This window comes from Mercenaria mercenaria, chromosome 3 (assembly GCF_021730395.1).
Source record: "Mercenaria mercenaria strain notata chromosome 3, MADL_Memer_1, whole genome shotgun sequence".
In the NCBI taxonomy this organism is placed as follows: domain Eukaryota; kingdom Metazoa; phylum Mollusca; class Bivalvia; order Venerida; family Veneridae; genus Mercenaria; species Mercenaria mercenaria.
Genome location: NC_069363.1, coordinates 99,776,303 through 99,796,780, shown reverse-complemented (window position 1 = coordinate 99,796,780; position 20,478 = coordinate 99,776,303). Strand labels below are relative to the sequence as shown.

The following is a 20,478-nucleotide window of genomic DNA, read 5'->3' as shown; positions in this document are numbered from 1 at the left end:
GGTCAAATATGATACTTTCCATATATGACCAGTATTGGGCTCTTATCTGCTTCTGGATAGAAGACTTAAGGGATCTGAATCTTTGTTGGCGGGCTGGGGAGGGAGATTTGTGTAGTTTCTGGTAAAATTTATCACGCTTGTGTATAAGCCTGATAATTCTTGGGGTTAACCATGGAAAGTCGGCACGGGGTTTAGACATTTTAGATGGAATGTGTTTTGACTGAGATTCATTAAGGCAGTCCTTGAATGAATTCCACGCTACTTCAGGGTCTGAATGGTTTTCGGTGAGAAAGCTAGCACCAAAAGCCTTCATGTCAGATTTTAGCCCTTCCCAATTAGCCTTCGTATAGAGTTTTATAGGGCGTCTAGGTTGGGTTGGGCGGCCCCTATTAAGATTCAATTCATGAAAAATTATATCATGATCCGAGGTTGCTAGACTCGGTAGGGATTTGACCAAGTGGACATGGGATGGATGGTTTGTAAAGAAGAGATCAAGGGTGTTGGATAACCTAGTTGGGATCTTAACTATTTGTTCAAGATTATAATGGGAATATCTTTCAATAAATTCTTCATAAAAGGATCTGTTTTTACAAGTTTGTTTAGGGGACTCTTTTGACCAGTCAATGTCGGGGAGGTTGAAGTCTCCAAGTAGCCATACTATGCTGCCCTTGGGTATTTTACTAAGGGATAACCAAAGTTGGGACAGGGAGTCGGCGTCTAATTCTTGGGGTTTGTAGTAGGCTCCGACAAAGATATCTGTAAGGCCAGTAATGATAATTTTTGCCCAGGTTATATTGCATGAAGTCTTGAAGTCTGGTTGTTCTTGGCTGATCAGTGAGTTAGATATAGCTATCATCACTCCTCCGACTTGACTTTCACTCCTGTCATCCCTATATACCTTATAATTAAGATTATCAGGAAATATTTTGGAGGAACTGATGTCTGGCTTAAGCCATGTTTCAGTAAGGCATATAAGTCTTGAATAGTTCTTTCACCCTGGGTAGGTGGCATCAAAAGTTTAAATGTTAGGAAAGGGCTATAACCCAAAACATTACTATGTTAGTCTATGGGAAAACTGTTACTTCCCTTTGACCAAGACTATGGGAAAAAAATAGCAGTGCTTGACCTAAAAATAATACATTCGTCGCGAAAACATATGACAAACTGAAATATACAAAATTCGTGCGGTCATTACCAAGCTTATACGCTTTAAGCGTTTCAATTATTCTGTCTTTCGGCATTTTGCATACGATTATTTACTTAACTTCTTCAATCATCTACTTGCAGTCAAATAAAACAGTTTAATTCCAAATTTTTGCAATTTTCGAGTTCGGGCGACGCCATTTTGAAATTGTTTCAAACCGTGCGTTCGAATTATCATTATGTACACTCAAAAATACAATGATTGTGGAAATATTCATATTTAAGGACAATCTATTCCATTTTAAACTATCCTCATACCAAATTGTTTCCAAAATCAAATTTCTATAATCTTAAACCATAAATAGTGCCAATATTCGGCTTAAGTAATTCAGATTTGACAGGTGACACCTCAGCAAGAAATCGGTAATTTTGTTGAGTTTAAGGAAACATGGCTAGTCCAAGAACTCGTCGTGTGCTGAAAGATTTGAAAATCAAAGATGGCAACGGTGTAAGTATACAACTCCTGTCATTACAGCAGAATATATCAAAATCTCCGTCCGTTTCTTTTTCTTCTAAAAATAATTTAAAATCTTTTCACTCATGCGGGTTGTCTTATTTCACATTAAAATGTAAGTGATTATTATTCAGATTTACCCCCCTTACAGACACACACACATACAAACAAAAATTGGGGCACTCAGAATTTCCTTTGTCCCAGTCCAACTAATTTGACGCGATCCTAGGAAATATTGAGGTAGTTTTTTCATATGGGCAATATTCCCATTCGCGTCAAACTTGAAAGACCAAAATAGTTGAAGCAATTTCCCGTGAAATTTTCAGCGCTGCCAACGCTTTACATGCTATAGGTTTAAATGCCGATTATTTCACAAATTGGCCATAAATTCAAATAAAATTTACATGTATTGAAAGGGGATTCAATTCCTCATTGATTTATGCCAAAATTAAAAAAAATAATATCCTAAATTACGATTTTCTGGTGAAGGTAAGCTTTATTTAACGTCGCATATAATCCAACATATAACACGAGCTACAAAGCTCTTGTGCGACAAACTAGGTATCCAGTAACAGAAACTTAACTGTGCTTATTTTACCTCCTGATACTACCCTTTCAATGCTGAGTGCCAAGCAAGGGAGCTACCATGACCATTTTTCACGTATTTGGTATGACGCGGCCGGGGAGCAAACCCCAGACCTCCCGCACTCAAAGCGGACACGCTACCACTAGGCTATTGAGGCGATTGGTGATTTAAACCTATGCATGTACTGTACACGATTAACGTTTACCGTGTCTACAGTAGACTACACGCCAATATGCACAAGCGTTAAAACCAATAACTTTACATGACTGTGTACTATGATTTATCTTCCATTATTTTGGTCCTTCAAACTTTTGACATTTAGATTGCCTGCCACAAATATAAATCAATCTGAACGTCAAATTATTTTGACTACCTTTGTCCATACTATCTATTAAAAAGTATTTAATATAGAGTCATCAAACCAGATGGGATTGCTATTCAGCATGTGAAGTTTTGCACCTGTTGTTTTGGATTTTACGCAGCCAGACCAGAGTCATGGCCCTTGACTTAGTTAAATTATGCACAGTGAAAGGAGTGGGGACACCCCTGTCATTTGGGCACACATCTAGTTTTCTTCTGATAGATCTGCTTATTTTTACAGGGATATAAATTAACACTCACCCCGTGCGACCAGATTTGAAGCTTGTCGAGTCAATATTCTGGGTTTTTCCAAGACTGTCTTATTAATATGCACTACGTCACTTAAATCGACCAATCAAAATTACAGATATATACTACGACCAGTCAGAATACGCGGATCATTTACTCCCTCACTAACAATGGCTGCGCCCATAGAAATACAGCACTAGAAAGTAGAGGTTTATTGAAGGTTGTTAAAGAGCTTAGAACGGCCGGTCGCGGCTACATAAGGAAATATCAGGATTATTTAAAGACCTAAAGGCCAATGAGGACTTTTAATGAAAAATGGGCTGTTAACAGACCGCGGCTGCATAGAACATCGACCGCAACGTGGTTTGTACTTTTTGTACAAGTAATAATTTCGTAATTGCGAGTGACCTGTAACTCGACAATGTAACAAGATACTAGAATTCAGATGTCCATAAGCGTGCAGCCTCTATCAAAATGCCCATAAACAACCCAAATCCTCTGGTGCTGCAAAAATCATTCAAACTTTAAGTGCGTCTGTGTTTGAGAGGCTGTGTCCTATATTTAGAACATGTCATGCACTGGTTGATTACAACTTTCCTTTTCAGTGTGAGTTTGATGAGTGTTCTGTAATTATATTTAAGAAATTGATGTATTTTGGCAGGAAGCAAATTACAAGACTTATTATTATATTAAGTATGTCGATCTAAACTGCTGGTAGTATATTTTCCCGCTAATAATAGCTCGGCCCCTAACTTTTAGGCTGGGCCCCTAGAATTTGCCTGTAATGAGCCCAGTTGGCTAATAGGGTCTGAGTGTTAATTTATATCCCTGTTTTATCAGTGTAATGAGTGTTCAGTAATGGAAAGAAAATTGTCGCAAACAAACATACAAAAAGCAATCATGCGTGGCATATCAGAAGGACCCAGTGATACATACTTAATAACATGTCCAAAAATCATGAAATTAAGTCATTAACTATTAGATATTACTTTGTCATGTTTGTGTAGTGAAGTTAACTATAGCTCTACATCTGTTATCATTTTAATATGAACAGATTGAAGAAGTAAACATCGGTGCTGAACTCTGTCTATTTCATATTACAATATTTTTTAACTCAGTCTTTATCATGGACTTTGATATTATTATCATTTGTACATGTTATGTTTTATTTTGTTGATTTGCTATTTTTAGAACTGTTTTGAATGTGGTGGACACAATCCTCAATGGGTCAGTGTTACATACGGTGTATGGATTTGCCTCGAATGCTCAGGAAAGCATAGAGGACTAGGTGTTCATCTCAGGTATGTACATGTATTCTTTGTCTGCTGTACACTTATGTTAAATTATAGGAGACAGTGATAGGGTATAGTGTCTGTCTTGGAGGTGGCATACATGTACATGTTTGAATCCTGGAAGAGACAGCAGAATTTTTCCTGCCACCTCCACAGTCATTTACTAGTTTATGAGTACTGTGAAATCATTGATATTCGTGTGAGACTAATTCTCATGTGGTTGAGTTAATCCATGAAATTTTATCGAAGTGAACAAGTAAATCCCATTCATTCTTATTATATGCCAGAAGGGACGTATTATGTTATACCCCGGTGTCCCTCTGTCCGTCCATCCCTCTGTTAGTGTTGGCAATTTCCTGTCCGCTCTGTAATTCTTGAACCACGTGAAGGATTTCAAAGAAACTTGACATAAATGTTCACCACATCAGGATGACATGTAGAGCACATGTTCTGGATGGCTCGCTTCAAGGTCAAGGTCACACTTAGGGATCAAAGGTCATATGAGTGTGTTTTGTGTCTGCTCTGTAACTCTTGAACCCCTTGAAGGATTTCAAAGAATTTTGACACAAATGTTCACCACATCGACACGATGTGCAGAGCACATGTTCTGGATAGCTATTACAAGGTCAAGGTCACACTTAGGGGTCAAAGGTCATACCTTCGGGCTTGTATTGCTCCGCATTGAGGTGCTCTTGTTTTCAAAAGTTGAAACCCACAAATTCTTATCCATACAAAATGGCCATTTAAACTAAAAATCGCAAAATTTAATGCCCACCAAAATGTATGATTCCTCAGCATTGGTCAGAAAACCAAACTGAAGTTTTCAACTGTAATTTAGTTGTAAGATTAATAGAGAAAAAAATCTTTGGCAGTGATTTAGAACTGGACGCAATGAAATCATATCAGTTTAGAAAATTTAGATAAATGAGTTATTCTGTCATTGTGATAACTTGTTTTCTGGAAAAAGAATCTGTGCATTAGTGTCTTTTAGAATAATTCTCACCAGCAAGAGTATTTAAACAGTGTAATTGGACTTTAATTTGATTAGATGAAGCAATATGTATTTTGATTCTAAATAGGAATTTTTGACTGTACTTAAACAGTCATACACTTAGCATCTTATATTCTGAATTACTTCATGATTCATTCATATAAATTGCTTGTCCATAGTTTGTACAGTTGTCTGGTCTATAGTTCAACACGTGTTCTGGAGCAAATAGTTTTTGACTAGTGACCTACAAGCAATTCAGTAAGGGTATAAATAATGTTTGGCTATTTTCCTCACAGTATTAAGAAAAAAAAATGTGTAGACAAATAAATGAAATGAAAGACATTGGTAAGATAATGCTATAGTAAAATGTATATAAAAATAAATTTAGAAAGATATTAATACTGAATGGGTTTTTCAGTTTTGTGCGATCTGTGAGTATGGACAAATGGAAGGACATAGAGCTAGAGAAGATGAAGGCTGGGGGTAACAGAAAAGCTAAGGAGTTCTTTGAATCTCAATCAGACTATAAACCAGGAATGTCTCTACAAGAAAAGTATAACTCCAGAGCTGCTGCTTTATACAGGGACAAGGTATGTTATACATAAATTATAATATTTAGATCTTCTAAGAAATTTATGATACAGAGAAATCTACTGAATTGAGTGCATTGACTTAAAAATTTTACTGTGATTTCAATATTGGTTGAAACATTTTCAAGGCATTATGTCTTCTCATTGTTTTTGCCCTGTCAGTTGGTCTGTCACACTTCATGTCCGATCAACAATTGGAGAACCATTTAACCTAGAACCTTCAAAGGATGATAGGGCTTAGATGAGTAGATGACCTCTTTGTTATCGTTTTTGGGTGCAGTGGATCAAAGGTCAAGGTTACAGGGGCCTGAACATGGAAAACAGTTTCTGATCAATACCGTGAAAACCACTTGACCAAGAATGTTGAAACTTCATAGGAGGATTGGATATGCAGAGTAGTTGACCCCTATTGATTTTGGAATCACTTGATCAAAGGTCACAGGGGCCAGATGTTGCTGTTTTTCGACACAAACTGAACAATTTTTGTACAACTTAATCATTCTTCCTCATAAACCTTTTATGTATATTTTCCCAGATTTCGACATTAGCAGAAGGAAAACCATGGAGTATAGATACATCATCAGCGCGTCATCATAAACCATTTGTTGCAGCCTCCGCTGGCCTAAAACCTTCACAGAGTTATCCAAGAATGGGTCACCAGGACAGTAGTACTACTAGTAGTAACTCCAGCTTCACAAGTAGTGGCTACCAAGACTCTTTCTCATCGTAAGTTAAATTATTGACTTGTTTGGAAATAGGTCAAAGGTTAAGACAGTTTTTACACACACAAGTGAGAATATTTTACATCTGTGAGTTGAAAGTAAGGACTTTCATAAACATCGATTATTGAGTATATTCTATATTTCTGTTTATGTAGTGTGTAAATGATATGAAATGATTTGATGTCTGAACTTGTTATTGAGAAAAATATAAACTACTGTGTCTATTCCATAATAAATGACCAGAGATTTGAGAGATTTGGTTAAATGATTGTCATAGAAAATGAGGTATTATATTTTGTTGGGGAAATAATGTTTTTGGTTAAGTAATTTAACAATTTGAGCCGCGCCATGAGAAAACCAACATAGTGGGTATGCGACCAGCATGAATCCAGACCAGCCTGCGCACCCGCACAGTCTGGTCAGGCTCCATGCTGTTCGCTTTTAAAGCCTATTGGAATTGGAGAAACTAATAGTGAATAGCATGGATCCTGACCAGACTGCGCGGATGCGCAGGCTGGTCTGAATCCATGCTGGTCGCATACCCACTATGTTGGTTTTCCCATGGCATGGCTCATTTCATTATGTGGATTGTAATGCTATAAGAGGAATGGCAGTTTTAAAGGTTGTTACTAGTTTGTTTATTGTACTATGTACATTATTTGTCAAGTCTTAATTTACATATTTATGAGCTGACATTTCTAATTTCATGCCAGACCAGTTCATAAGTTGATGTTTTGTGTTATCTGTGTCTTGCAGAGAGGACATTAAGAAACATAAAGAAGATTTCTTTGGAAGAAGACAGATGGAAAATGCCACAAGACCAGAGTAAGTGCATCTAGCAATGGTCTGAAGTATACTTGTAGTCTCTTGTATGAATGAAGATCACAAAAGTTCCATTATTATGCACCCCAAAGGGGGGAGCATTATAGTCACCACCTTGTCCATCTGTCCTTTAGTCACACTTCTTGTCTAGAGCATTACTCAAAAAGTATTGAAGTTACTAAGTTGTAACTTCACACAATAATAGAGCTCATTGAGAGAAAGTGCAGTGATTAAGAATCATAATCTAGGTGGTCTCATTTTTGAATTATCACCCTTTTTGTAAAAAGCTTGTCTGGAGCCTAAGTCCAAAACTATGAAAGGGATTGACTTGATACTTTACATATTGATAGAGGTCAGTGAGAAAAAGTGCAGTGTCAAAGAACCATAACTAGTTGACCCCATTTTTTAATTATCTCCCTTTATGTATGAACACTTTTCCGGTGTATTACTTGAAAAATGATTGACTCAGTACTTGACACAGTTATAGAGGTCAGTGAGAGGAAGTGCAGTAACTAAGAACCATAACTCTATATGAGCCTGTTTTTGAATTGGCCCCCTTTTTGGATATTTGCTTCAGGGAGCATCCATCGGTGTTACTGATTGCCTAGTTTTAATTTGCAGATATAAGCTATACACATCAAAACTGTGAGAAAGGTTTCCAATAGACATATTTTTAAGGGAATGCTTAAATTTTGCTTCATGTATGGTCCTCAAGCACTGGTGTCAAATAGTTAGTGCACTATTTAGTATAGAAAGTTGAAGCCACAAAGGAGGCTTTATTTCACACTATCTCTTTCATAATTTTGCAGTCATTTGCCACCAAGTCAAGGAGGAAAATATGCAGGGTTTGGAAACACGGTAGAAAAGAAAAAGGAAGATGACTTCTTTGAAAACACTATGTCCAGTTTATCTAGTGTAAGTTGCAGTTTTATATATACTTTCAAAATGCTTAGAAATCGTATTTATTGTAATTGTAGTTCCAGTTGAAAGACACTGGTCTTGAAGATGTATTTCTTAAAGTGACTGGGTTCTGTTGATTGTGCTCGTATACTAGCATCATGTAAGATTATGCTAAATGCAGTTTACCCCTTTGTAAAGAGGTGGAGATTTCATACTTGTATGGTATGCGAAGATTTTTGGTTTAAGCAATCAGAACAGGGGCCTGTGGTCAAGTGTTAAGGTGGCTGATGTAAAATCACTTGCCCCTCACTGCTGTAGGTTAGAAACCTCACTTTTGGTGTAGAATACTTTCATGTGAGGAAGCCATCTACTCAAGTCGGTGATTCTACCCATGCTGCCTGTCTGTACCAGAAATAATGTCCAGAGGGACATCTGGGGTCTTCCTCCACCACCAAAATAAAGTTTTTATCACACAATAAGTTGCATTAAAATTTGGATATGATAGATGAAAGAAGCGGATATTCAAAAATTTTATCACAACATGTATCTGAAGATACTATTGTAGTAATTTATATTTGCATGAATGACTGCAGCATGCAGATTTCAATATTCAGAATACCTGTTAATATATTTGATAAAATTTTTGTTTATTGTAGGGCTGGTCAACATTTGCATCTGGTGCAACAAAATTTGCCTCTGTGGCCTCAGAAAAGGTAAGAATTGACCTTTGAAGTTGTTCTTATAAGAATATCTGTACCAGCTGCCTCTGAGATCTTCCTAGTTAGAAGGCTGATCATTAGCTCACCTGTCACAAAGTGACAAGGTGAGCTTTTGTGATTGCGCGGTGTCCGTTGTCCGTCGTCTGTCCGTCCGTCCGTAAACTTTTGTTTGTGACCACTCTAGAGGTCACATTTTCATGGGATCTTTATGAAAGTTGGTCAGAATGTTCATCTTGATAATATCTAGGTCAAGTTCGAAACTGGGTCACGTGCCTTCAAAAACTAGGTCAGTAGGTCTAAAAATAGAAAAACCTTGTGACCTCTCTAGAGGCCATATATTTCACAAGGTCTTCATGAAAATTGGTCAGAATGTTCACCTTGATGATATCTAGGTCAAGTTCGAAACTTGGTCACGTGCGGTCAAAAACTAGGTCAGTAGGTCTAAAAATAGAAAAACCTTGTGACCTCTCTAGAGGCCATATATTTCACAAGATCTTCATGAAAATTGGTCAGAACTTTCACCTTGATGATATCTAGGTCAAGTTCGAAACTTGGTCACGTGCGGTCAAAAACTAGGTCAGTAGGTCAAATAATAGAAAAACCTTGTGACCTCTCTAAAGGCCACATTTTTCATGGGATCTGTATGAAAGTTGGTCTGAATGTTCATCTTGATGATATCTAGGTCAAGTTTGAAACTGGGTCAACTGCGGTCAAAAACTAGCTCAGTAGGTCTAAGATTATAAAAATCTTTTGACCTCTCTAGAGGCCATATTTTTCAATGGATCTTCATGAAAATTGATCTGAATGTTCACCTTGATGATATCTAGGTCATTTTGAAACTGGGTCACGTGCGGTCAAAAACTAGGCCAGTAGGTATAAAAATAGAAAAACCTTGTGACCTCTCTAGAGGCCATATTTTTCATGAGATCTTCATGAAAATTAGTGAGAATGTTCACCTTGATGATATCTAGGTAAAATTCAAAACAGGGTCACGTACCTTCGAAAACTAGGTCAATAGGTCAAATAATAGAAAAACATTGTGACCTCTCTAGAGACCATATTTTTGAATGGATCTTCTTGAAAATTGGTCAGAATTTATATCTTGATAATATCTAGGTCAAGTTCAAAACTGGGTCACATGAGCTCAAAAACTAGGTCACTATGTCAAATAATAGAAAAAACGACGTCATACTCAAAACTGGGTCATGTGGGAAGAGGTGAGCGATTCAGGACCATCATGGTCCTCTTGTTAACTAAACCTCTGGTATAATTTTGCCAAATACTGTGTTTAAGTCATTAATCCATCATTTCTGTCTCACGAGAGCAGGCTAAATGAGCGATGAATTACATTCTTTAAAATTTTTAAAAATTTAAACAGATACATAATTATTATATTACATGAAACTCTATACAAATGTAGATCACTATCGGGCTATAGTGCAGGGGCAGTTTCATAAGGATCGTATCATTTTGTTAAATGTTGGTTGGTTGGTTGGATTTAACGTCGCACCGACACTTGATAGGTCATATGGCAACTTTCCAGCTTTTAATGGTGGAGGAAGACCCCAGGTGCCCCTCTGTGCATTATTTCATCACGAGCGGGCACCTGGGTAGAACCACCGTCCTTCCGTAAGCCAGCTGGATGGCTTCCTCACATGAAGAAATCAACGCATCGAGTGAGGCTCAAACCCACATCGATGAGGGGCAAGTTATTTGAAGTCAGCGACCTTAACCACTCGGCCACGGAGGCCCTTAACAGGCTGTCTAGCGTCCCTAAAATTCCTACTTTTTCCTATTTTTTTTTTTAAAAAAATCAAAGGAAATTCCTAAAAAGGCCCTATTTTTTCACAAAGATTCCTAATTTTTTAACTTTTTTGCAATGATTAAAAAGAGAAAATGTTTTAAATGTTGTTTAAAAGTTCTTCTAATTCAGAAAAAAACAATTTAGCACAGTTCAAAACAGTGGAAAGCTAGGAGACGTCTTTTCTGTAAATAAAGCACTATTTGTGAGTTACTTTTATGTCAATCACATAAAGGTAAGCACATTACAATCATGGTCTTTAAAGTCCGTATTTTGATTTGAAAATTCCTAAATTTAGCCCTAAAATTTCCTTAAAATTGTACCAAATTCCTAATTTTAGCCCTATTTTTTTGTACAAATTGCCCTAAAATTAGCCCTAATTTTTTGTCGGGGTATGCTAGACAGCCTGCCTTAAGTGTTAAGTGTTATTGCCCTTCAATTATTTATAAATTTTATAAAACTATAAACAACTAGTGTGCATGCATATGTTTCATCTAGATCTCTTCAGTAACTGCAGAGGTATTGACCTTTAATTGTTTTTAAGTTCATCAATTTCCACAAAACATAGTAACCCATTGATGGATCTTCATGAAACTTAATAAAAATATAGATCAGTTCAGACCAGATTTCCCCCATTGATTTTGTGAAAAATAGGAACCAACAAGGCATTGCATAGTCCAGGGCCAATAATTGGCTGTAGCCAAATAAAGAAAAAGTTGTTAAAATTATACAAAAATATGTTCAAAATTGCAAAATGGACCAAATATTTATGACAATATTTTAATTTGTATTACTGCATTAAGAAGATCTGACCAGCAATATCCACTTTACTAATAATAACAGTAAGTACATAAAACTGGTGGAGAATTACTTTCAGGAGCGTTAAATTGCCATAATGACATAAACACTAAGGAAATAAACAGAAAAGAAATTAATTGTTCGGGGCTGTTTTTGTATGATTAGCTATTTGTTTGAGATCTGTGATAAAGCAGAAGATCAAAAGAAATTGTAATTATTTCAGATTTCTAAGGCTCTTGTTTATAATTGACTTTCTTGTTTTGTTTGAGAATGAGGTAACTTTTAGAAAGTTGTGGAATTTTCTGCCTAGTAGAAAGGGAAGGAAGATGAATTATTTTGAAAACAGTGAAGAGCGTCTCAATGAAATAGTTTAAAAGAAATTTCAGTATATGGAGCTTTTTGATGAAGTTCTGTTGAAAACTGAAAAGATTTAACCCAAAGAAAATCCATCAGTCAGTAAGATCACGGTTTTTAAGTGATTTAAAAAAACAAAAACTTCTGGTTTTATGGTATAGATGGTTGATTCTGCATCAACATTTTACTTTGACATTTTCTTCTCTGAAACAGCTGGTCAGCATTTCACTAAATGTGGTCAGTAGCATCCTGGCATGGACCTCTATAAAATTTTTCTGATCTTCTTAGTGTTTCAATGATTTTTGAGCCTTTTGATCATTGATTACATTATACTGACAATAAGTTTATACCAGAGATCAGAAATAACCTCTCATCTTTCTGTTTGAGCCCTGCTTGTGTTGTCATATGAGTCATCCGCTGGCTTACAACAATGGGTCTACCCTGTTGCCCCCAAGTGCCTGAAGTAAAGTCCAGAGATGCACCTGGGTTCTTCATGATTTAAAGCCAGAAAATTATGATATAACCTAACCTGTGTAGATGTGACTTAAAAAAACAGAAAATGAAAAATAAATGCATAAAAAAACTATTTAAAATTATCAAAATCTCTGAAAAGGAGCTTGAATGTAATGATGATAACTTTATATTTAATGATTGCCTTTCTATCCTTCTGTGCTGTCAGGTGTATAGTTGGTCACAGGTAGGCGAGATATTGTGTTGTGTTTCACTGTGGTAAAATCTTATGTTCTGTATCATATGTTTTGTTGAAGACACATTATCGTATCTATGTATTTTACATTTTGTTATATTTTTTAAACAGTTTACTTTCTGTATAATAAAGTAAAACACAGTTGTAGCTAACACAGATACCTTGGATACAAAGAACACAGTCATATACTATTCACTGAAAGAGTATCAGTAAAAGTTTGCCTTTTGTGCTTTATACCTTTTTAATTGTGAGTGCTTTTCTGCTACAGAATACTCAGTGTTGGTAAGGTGTCACACCTTGGTTGAAGTTTTGAGTGCAAGGTTGTATCTCAGTTACCGTTGTATGTGTAGGATTGAAACTACACAAGATTGATTTTGATAGGAATTATTGTCGTTTTCGTCATACAAAATATGATTAATGTTTTGCAAACAATTGTCAAGTTTTATCTCAGTAATAACTATTGGATTTAAACATCACTCAAGGCATCCTTCTGTTACATAAACAGGTTAGACAACTCTTGGTTGAATTCAATTAAATTTATGGCCCATTTTTTGAGGTAGAAACTTTGGTTGAAGTGTTACCATTGGTTTAATAAAATTTTACATTGTTATGAAATAATTCTGTTGCATAAGTCTTACCTGATGATAATGAAAATTTTGGCCCTTTTATGACTTAAAAATAGCACTGTCTTATGAATAACTTATAGCACTGTCTTATGAACAACTCTTGTTCATCTGGTGGAAAATTATCATTTTTCTCAATTTCATTGGGATTGGATGTAAGCTGTTTAACAGTATAGTAGTTGAGTTTTTGTTTCACACACACTAAAGATTTTACAGAAGCTGTGATTGAAGTACTGTTTGTTTATTTTCTTGTTCTGAATTTTCTCAGTGTTAAAGGTGGTCTCGTTTTGATTAAATCATTAGATTTGTTTAAAGCATTAATTGCCCCAGAAAGTTAAAAATCATCGTAACAAGTATTCCTGCAAAGGCAACAACAAATTTAAGGCTTTCTAGGAGATGGTATCTTGTTTGAATAATCTTTTCTGCACTGCTAATTACAAATAAAGTTAAATCATTTTATAACATTTATGTTAATGTTCATTAAACTTGCTAGGGAAGTTGAAATCAGTGCAGGTAAGGTAATATTAAGTCGGACTTGCCCTGAGGGCAACTTGTTTTGGAAAAGTTAGGTTTCCTCAGATAAGAAAATCTGCAATTAATCAAAGTTCTGGGTCATCATTGTGAACCTATCAACATTTTGAATGACTGAGTAAACTATTCATATGTCTTACATTTCAGATAAATGGTTTATTTTATTTCATTAACTGTTCTATTTGTAGCAAACTGTTCCCACACACTGTCGGGCCGAATATATGTTTTACTATATCTGTTGCAGTTATGTTACATTCACTAAAATTGTTAGACATAACTTTGTAAACCCCTTAAACTTGAATATGAAAACCATGAAAAAAGGATCTGGTGGAAATCAATTGATTTTAGTGGCAACCATTATTCAGTGGGATAGATCGCATATATATATTTCAGTTTGTAAATATTTCATAAGTATGACAGGAATATGTCTAGCAATTTTCATTTAACATAAACCCTTATCATGCTGGACATGATTGATTCTGCCTATGCGACGATCAAGATCTGCACTGTTCGCCATTCAGTCAGTATCTTTTTAGTAAACACCCCTTTTAACAGTTAATGGTACTGTCCTAATTGAAAGATGGACAAGTTCATTGTAGAAATTTAGCATGGTAAGGGTTAAGTCCTTATCCTTTGGAAAGAAAATGTAGAGTATCTGTAGAATTCTTTAGCTGTCAGGAGATATCTGTGATCGTCAGTATAGTATTTTATTTTTAAGAGTATTTTGACACTTCACAATGTTTCATTTTTAGCTCACCAGAGCACAAACTGGGTCATGTGGGGTCAAAAACTAGGTCAGTAGTTCAGATCAAGGAAAAGCTTGTGAACGCTCTAGAGACCACATTTTTGACCCAATCTTCATGAAACTTGGTCAGAATGTTAGTCTTGATAATTTCTAGGTCAAGTTCGAAACTGGGTCATGTGGGGTCAAAAACTAGGTCAGTAGGTCAGATCAAAGGAAAAGCTTGTGAACACTCTAGAGACCACATTTGTGAACAATCTGTATGAAACTTGGTCAGAATGTTAGCCTTGATGAATTCTAGGTCAAGTTCGAGATTGGGTCATGTGGGGTCAAAAACTGGAACAGTAGGTCAGATCAAAGGAAAAGCTTGTGAACACTCTTAAGAGACCACATTATGACCCAATCTTTATGAAACTTGGTCAGAATGTTAGTCTTGATGATCTCTAGGTCAAGTTTGAAACTGGGTCTTGTGGGCTCAAAAACTAGGTCAGTAGGTCAGATCAAAGGAAAAGCTTGTGAACACTCTAGAGACCACATTTTTGACCCAATCTTTATGACACTTGGTCAGAATGTTAGTCTTGATGATCTCAAGATGAAGTGTGAAACTGGGTCATGTTGGATCAAAAACTAGGTCACCTGGTCAAATCAAAGGGAAAGCTTGTGAACACTCTAGAGGCCACAGTTGTGTCCCAATATTTATGAAACTTAGTCAAAAAGTTTGGCTTGATGATACCTAGGTCAAGATCAAATCTGGGTCATGTGTGTTAAAAAACTAGGTCACCTGGTCAAATCAAAGGAAAAGCTTGTGAACACTTTAGAGGCGACAGTTGTAACTCAATCTTTATGAAACTGGGTCAGAATGTTTGTCTTATCATTTCTAGTCAAGTTTGAATCTGGGTCATGTGGGTTCAAAAACTAGGTCACTAGGCCAGATCAAAGGAAAATGTTTTCAACACTCTTAGAGACCACAACTTAAGTTTGAAACTGATGAGTATTAGTCGGAATGTTTGTTTTGATAATCTGTAGGTCAGGTTCGAATCTGGGTCATGTTGGGTCAAAAACTAGGTCACTTGGTCAAATCAAGAGAAAAGTTTTTGAACACTCTAGAGGAGACAGTTGTAACCAAATCTTTATGAAATTTAATCAGAATGTTTGTCTTGATGATCTTTAGGTCAAGTTCAACTCCTGGTCATGTGGGGTCAAAAACTAGTAGGCCGGATCAACTCTGGTGAGCGATATATAGGACCATCATGGCCCTCTTGTTTGTTGTGCAGACTTGTATACATTTATCTTTGGTTGTCGGCAACAGTTCTGAAGTTGGCCCGACAATCTTTGAAAATAAGTATTGACTGTTCCCTAAACAAGACTTAATAAGTAACTGATTTTACCAAATGAATTAATCTAGTACATTACAGTTAACATTACGAGGGCTTGGCGCAAAACTATTGTATCTTGTTCTTTATTTATATACACTTACAATAGTTTTGCACCAAGCCCTCGAAATTTAGTCTTAGTTCAAATATGAAGATCAAAAGGATTTAAAATTACCAAGACAACACATTCTTTACTAGTTTCGACCTTTATGTCTTCGTCAAAATATGAAGCACAATTTTGTGGTGTGCGATGCTTAGAATTAGTGAAGGTTACACTGGTCTGATGAATAACAGAATGATATCGTACTTTCTTGTTTGGTTCCTGTTTTTTAAACAGTAGACTTAGACAACAATTATACATTGGTTGTCCCCCTTGATCTGGTAAGATTTAACCTACTAATGCTGTTACGCAATTAAAGGAATAACTAATTTACTGCAGTGACAATCTGTCTTGGCATAGATGAGAAATGGAACCAAAATGTAACCCAGTTTTAGCTGCAGTTATATGATTAAATCATATTTGCTGAATAGCAGCTAATAATATTTGTAATTCTGCTTGCTCAGTATAGTAGATTGATTAATGATGTTTCTATTGGCCAAATCTTCCATTTTTACAGCTAATTATGGATGGGCTTGGAGATAATGAGAAATGATATTATGATGTATTTGGTTTCACAGGGATTGATCCTCAGAAAATCTGCAGCTTATTTATAGCTTTACTTGATCAAAACAAATTGACAACAAATTTATTGCAGTAGTCCGTGGCAGGAATACAGATGCAGTAGTCCCTGGCAGGAATACAGATGTGATGCCAAGCTAGCAAGGGAATTACAAAAGAGAATATTTCTTTTTTAGATGTAAAAATATTTGGCATGGTGAAATTTGTAATGACTGAGTGATAAGAAAATGGTATTTTTTGTAGAAAGGGATGTTTTTGTGGTTACATGCAAAAAGTCCATGGCCAAATAGTCTGAAGGCTTAGTGCTCGGAAGTCTTGCCCGGCAGATCAGTCAGTCCAAAAAACTAGAAGTTGAAGACTTAACTAACTTTAGACCAAAACTGAAGAATGAACTAGCTGTTTTACTAGCTCTATCTAATCTGGATACTGACTAGATAATCTCTTTTTTTTCTTAGAAAAAAATAATTCTGTTATATATTCTGACTTCATCAGTCTTGGCTCTGATTATCTAGCAGTGTTTTAAGAAGAAAAGGGACATAATTATACAAAATTTGAGTAGCCTCAGGAGTTATCTTTGAACATAGACTAACCCTAATCCTTCTACAAAATGTTTCAGTTTGAAAGTAGCCCTTTGGATGGAAGGTCAGATACCGGTACGTTGTACAAATAATGTTGTTCCACTTAGGCCCTTTTATTGCTGACAGGCGACAGTGAAGGGCCATGTCAGTCCCTGGACATGACATTGACTGGTGGAAGTTCTTCAATAAAATTATATACTGTGGTTACATTTAAAGTCCTATAAAATCTATTGACTCTATAAAATATGAAATATTCCAGAGGTCACAATACTATGTTGGCCATGATTTGTTACATAATTATTATATATCATCATTTGAGATACCGGCATTTTGCCAGATGTTGCCCGTGGAAGGAATACATTGTTACATGAAAGTTTTAACAGGCATTTGCAGTGTTAGTTAATGATTTTTTCATTCAGCATGGCCATGTACATTGTATTTTTTACCCAAACAAAAAGCTATTGACTGTTATTTATTTTTTAAATTAACAATTTTTATGCATGTGACATATGTGCAAATGGGGTGACTGGCAGTAACTTTCCAGGTTCTGTTTTTAAGTTAATGTAGTTTTTTTTCACACTTACCAATATTTTGCAAACTATGAAATTGTTTGATTTAGCGGGAACAGTGTTTGACAAAATTGCAAATTTTAAGGCACAAATTTGTGATACAGTCAAACTTGTCTGTAAAGAACAGCTTTGATAAATGAAAAAAAACCAATGGTAATTCTGAAAAGTGGTCTCTGATTTAAGGTAAGTTAACAAGATTTTCTGATAGACTGGAAGAAAAATAATGGCCTGTATAAGGTTTTATTGTAAACACCAGAGGTGGCCAGTTTAGCACAGGTTTGACTGTACAGTGAAATCAATAGAACTAAAGCCTGCCGGCGGCAATTAGTTTTGTTGTTGAGCCCGCTTGAGGTGAGCTTGATATAGTCGTCACTTATGGCGGGTCAGTGTATAGGCACGCGTCTTTCCATGTGTCCGTCCGTGCATGAATGACCTTCCGATTTTGTCCGGACCATAACTTTGACATGCATGAACCAATCTTGTTTATATTTGGCATGAATGTTTACCTCAATGAGAAGGAGTGCCATGTGCAAACCACATGTTCCTATCTCAATGGTCAGTGTCACACTTGAAGGTCAAAGGTCAAATAGAAGTTTGTACGGACCATAACTTTGACATGCATGTACCAATCTTGTTTATATATGGCATGAATTTTTACCTCAATGAGAAGGACTGTCATGCACAAACTCCATGTCCATATTTTAAAGGTCAAGGTCACAGTTGGAGGTCAAAGGTCGAATTGAAGTTTGTCCGGAGCATTTCTTCTTCATGCATGGTGGGATTTTGATGCAACTTGGCATGAATGTTTAAAACCATTATGAAATGGAGTGTGATGCGCAAGAACCAGGTCCCTAGGTCTAAGGTCAAGGTCACACTTAGAGGCCAAAGGTGCTGGCAGGCTCGACATTCTGCCTGTGGGCATGCAGAATGTAATTCTAGTCTTTGCAACCAGTGCAGACATGCAGGCTGATCATGGTCTGCACTGTTCGCTATTCAGTCAGTGAATTTTGAGTGAACATCCATTTGGCATTCAGTGGTACTGCTCAAATTGAATGATAGACCAGTCCATTTTAGAAATTTAGCAGAAAAAATATTAATTTTATTGGAATGAGTTTTCATGTTTTTTTTTGCCAAAACACTTGTTTCATAGTAACATAAATTTCAACTATTGAAGATAATACAACTAAGAATTTTAATTTTTAGCTGGATTTAATTTTGTGGCACATCTGCGAAATCTATGAAAATCAGTCCCTCAAAAATACTTATGATTTCACATCAAATGGGAAAGTGATTTTATATTTCCACGGGGAGGAAGTTTCTTTGATTGATGTAACCACAAAGTCCATGGAAATTTGCCCTCTATGAATAATAGCGATCTGACAGTTTTCTTGGCTTCGTGTTATTTGTATACATGTTGTTGCACAAGATGCACTTCACCAGCTAAATCACTTTTACAAGCACACGCAAATGCCACAGGTCTTGCTTTTATTTACCATCTTAGAAGGAAAAAGAAATAAATTGTGATGTTGAGCTTGCATTTATTTCGCATAATCCTTGTTTTAGACTGTATTTTAGTGTTGATATTGATTGGAGATCGTCTGAGAGAATATTGTAGTGCTAAGCTTTCCCTTGATATTCGTACTAAACTATACTGAGGAGATAAAGAAACGCCTCATTGAAATTTGGCGTTATTTTTTTCCTAACGCTTTTAATTGTTGTGAAATGTAGTAAATCTACATGTACTCTGACCGACAAACACAGTGAACAAAAACTTGCGCGATTTCATTCAGCCATTTGTTCACTTCATGTACCTGGTCATGATTTCCTCGTGCAGTCCGTGCATGTAAACCATGTGGTTTGATTGAACGATTTTTGCACATGTACATGTGTAATACGACACACAACCATATTTTCAGCTATTCTCTGAAAAAAACATTAGTTTTCGTAATGCCGAGGCTGAATTCTGAAGAGAGGGCTCAGGTTTTGGCTATGCTTGAATGTGGGCGAACGCAGGAACAAGTTGCTAGACGTTTTAACGTCTCTCGTTCGACAATTGTGCGTCTTATTCGACGTGTTAGAGACACGGGAACGTCTATCGATAGACCACGTTCAGGTAGACCGCGTGTAACGTCAATACGACAGGATAATTATATACGTCAACGTCATTTACGTGACAAATTTGTGACGGCGCAATCTGCGTCACGTATAGTTGTAGGTAACCGTGGACGTCCAATTAGTCGACATACAGTGAGAAATCGAACGCGGAATTACCTGTCGTAGGCCCTACCGCGGTCTGATTCTAACGTTACGCCACCGTCAACAACGTCTTATTTGGGCCCGCAACCATCGCGGCCAGCGTTGGCAGAACGTAGTGTTCAGTGACGAGTCGCGTTTCAACTTGTGGAACGCCGACGGACGTATCCCTGTCTATAGACGACGCCATGAACGCTACGCAAACAATTGCGTTTTGGAGCACAATCGTTACGGTGGAGGTGGAGTAATGGTGTGGGCAGCAATCAACCATAGGTTTAAGTCCCAACTCGTCGTTTGCCAAGGTAATCTCACAGCCAGGCGTTACATCGACCAGATATTACGTCATGTAGTTGTCCCTTTATTCCGTCAACATCAAGGATTAGTCTATCAGCACGACAACGCGCGACCTCACGTTGCACGCGTCACCAGGGACTTTCTACAGGCTAGAAACATTAATGTTTTACCTTGGCCGGCGTGTTCACCGGACTGCAATCCGATTGAACACGCGTGGGATTATCTCGGACGGCGGTTACGCCAACGTCAACCCCAGCCAGCAAACGTCCGGGAACTGGTAGCAGCGCTG

At 36.7% G+C, this 20,478-nt stretch overlaps 2 protein-coding genes across 4 annotated transcripts in view; one reads left to right on the top strand and one right to left on the bottom strand.

Moving 5' to 3' along the window:
• Positions 1-1,357, bottom strand: part of LOC123523740 (transcription initiation factor TFIID subunit 2-like) — a 48,650-nt gene extending 47,293 nt beyond the window's left edge. For 2 of the 3 annotated variants that reach the window (XM_053539455.1, XM_053539456.1), the window contains exon 1: positions 1,196-1,356. In XM_053539455.1, coding sequence (XP_053395430.1) covers positions 1,196-1,241 — 46 coding nt within the window. In that variant the 5' untranslated portion in view covers positions 1,242-1,356. Of the gene's footprint in view, positions 1-1,195 lie in introns of all 3 variants that reach the window. The other variant, XM_053539458.1, reaches the window with a different exon arrangement.
• Positions 1,358-1,497: 140 nt separating this feature from the next.
• LOC123523874 (ADP-ribosylation factor GTPase-activating protein 1-like) overlaps positions 1,498-20,478 on the top strand; it is a 59,673-nt gene continuing 40,692 nt past the window's right edge. Inside the window, exons 1-7 of the mRNA XM_045301613.2 lie at positions 1,498-1,651; positions 4,044-4,153; positions 5,554-5,725; positions 6,261-6,451; positions 7,204-7,272; positions 8,079-8,184; positions 8,826-8,882. Of these exons, the coding sequence (XP_045157548.2) occupies positions 1,592-1,651; positions 4,044-4,153; positions 5,554-5,725; positions 6,261-6,451; positions 7,204-7,272; positions 8,079-8,184; positions 8,826-8,882 (765 nt within the window). The 5' untranslated portion in view covers positions 1,498-1,591. The remainder of the gene's footprint in view (positions 1,652-4,043; positions 4,154-5,553; positions 5,726-6,260; positions 6,452-7,203; positions 7,273-8,078; positions 8,185-8,825; positions 8,883-20,478) is intronic.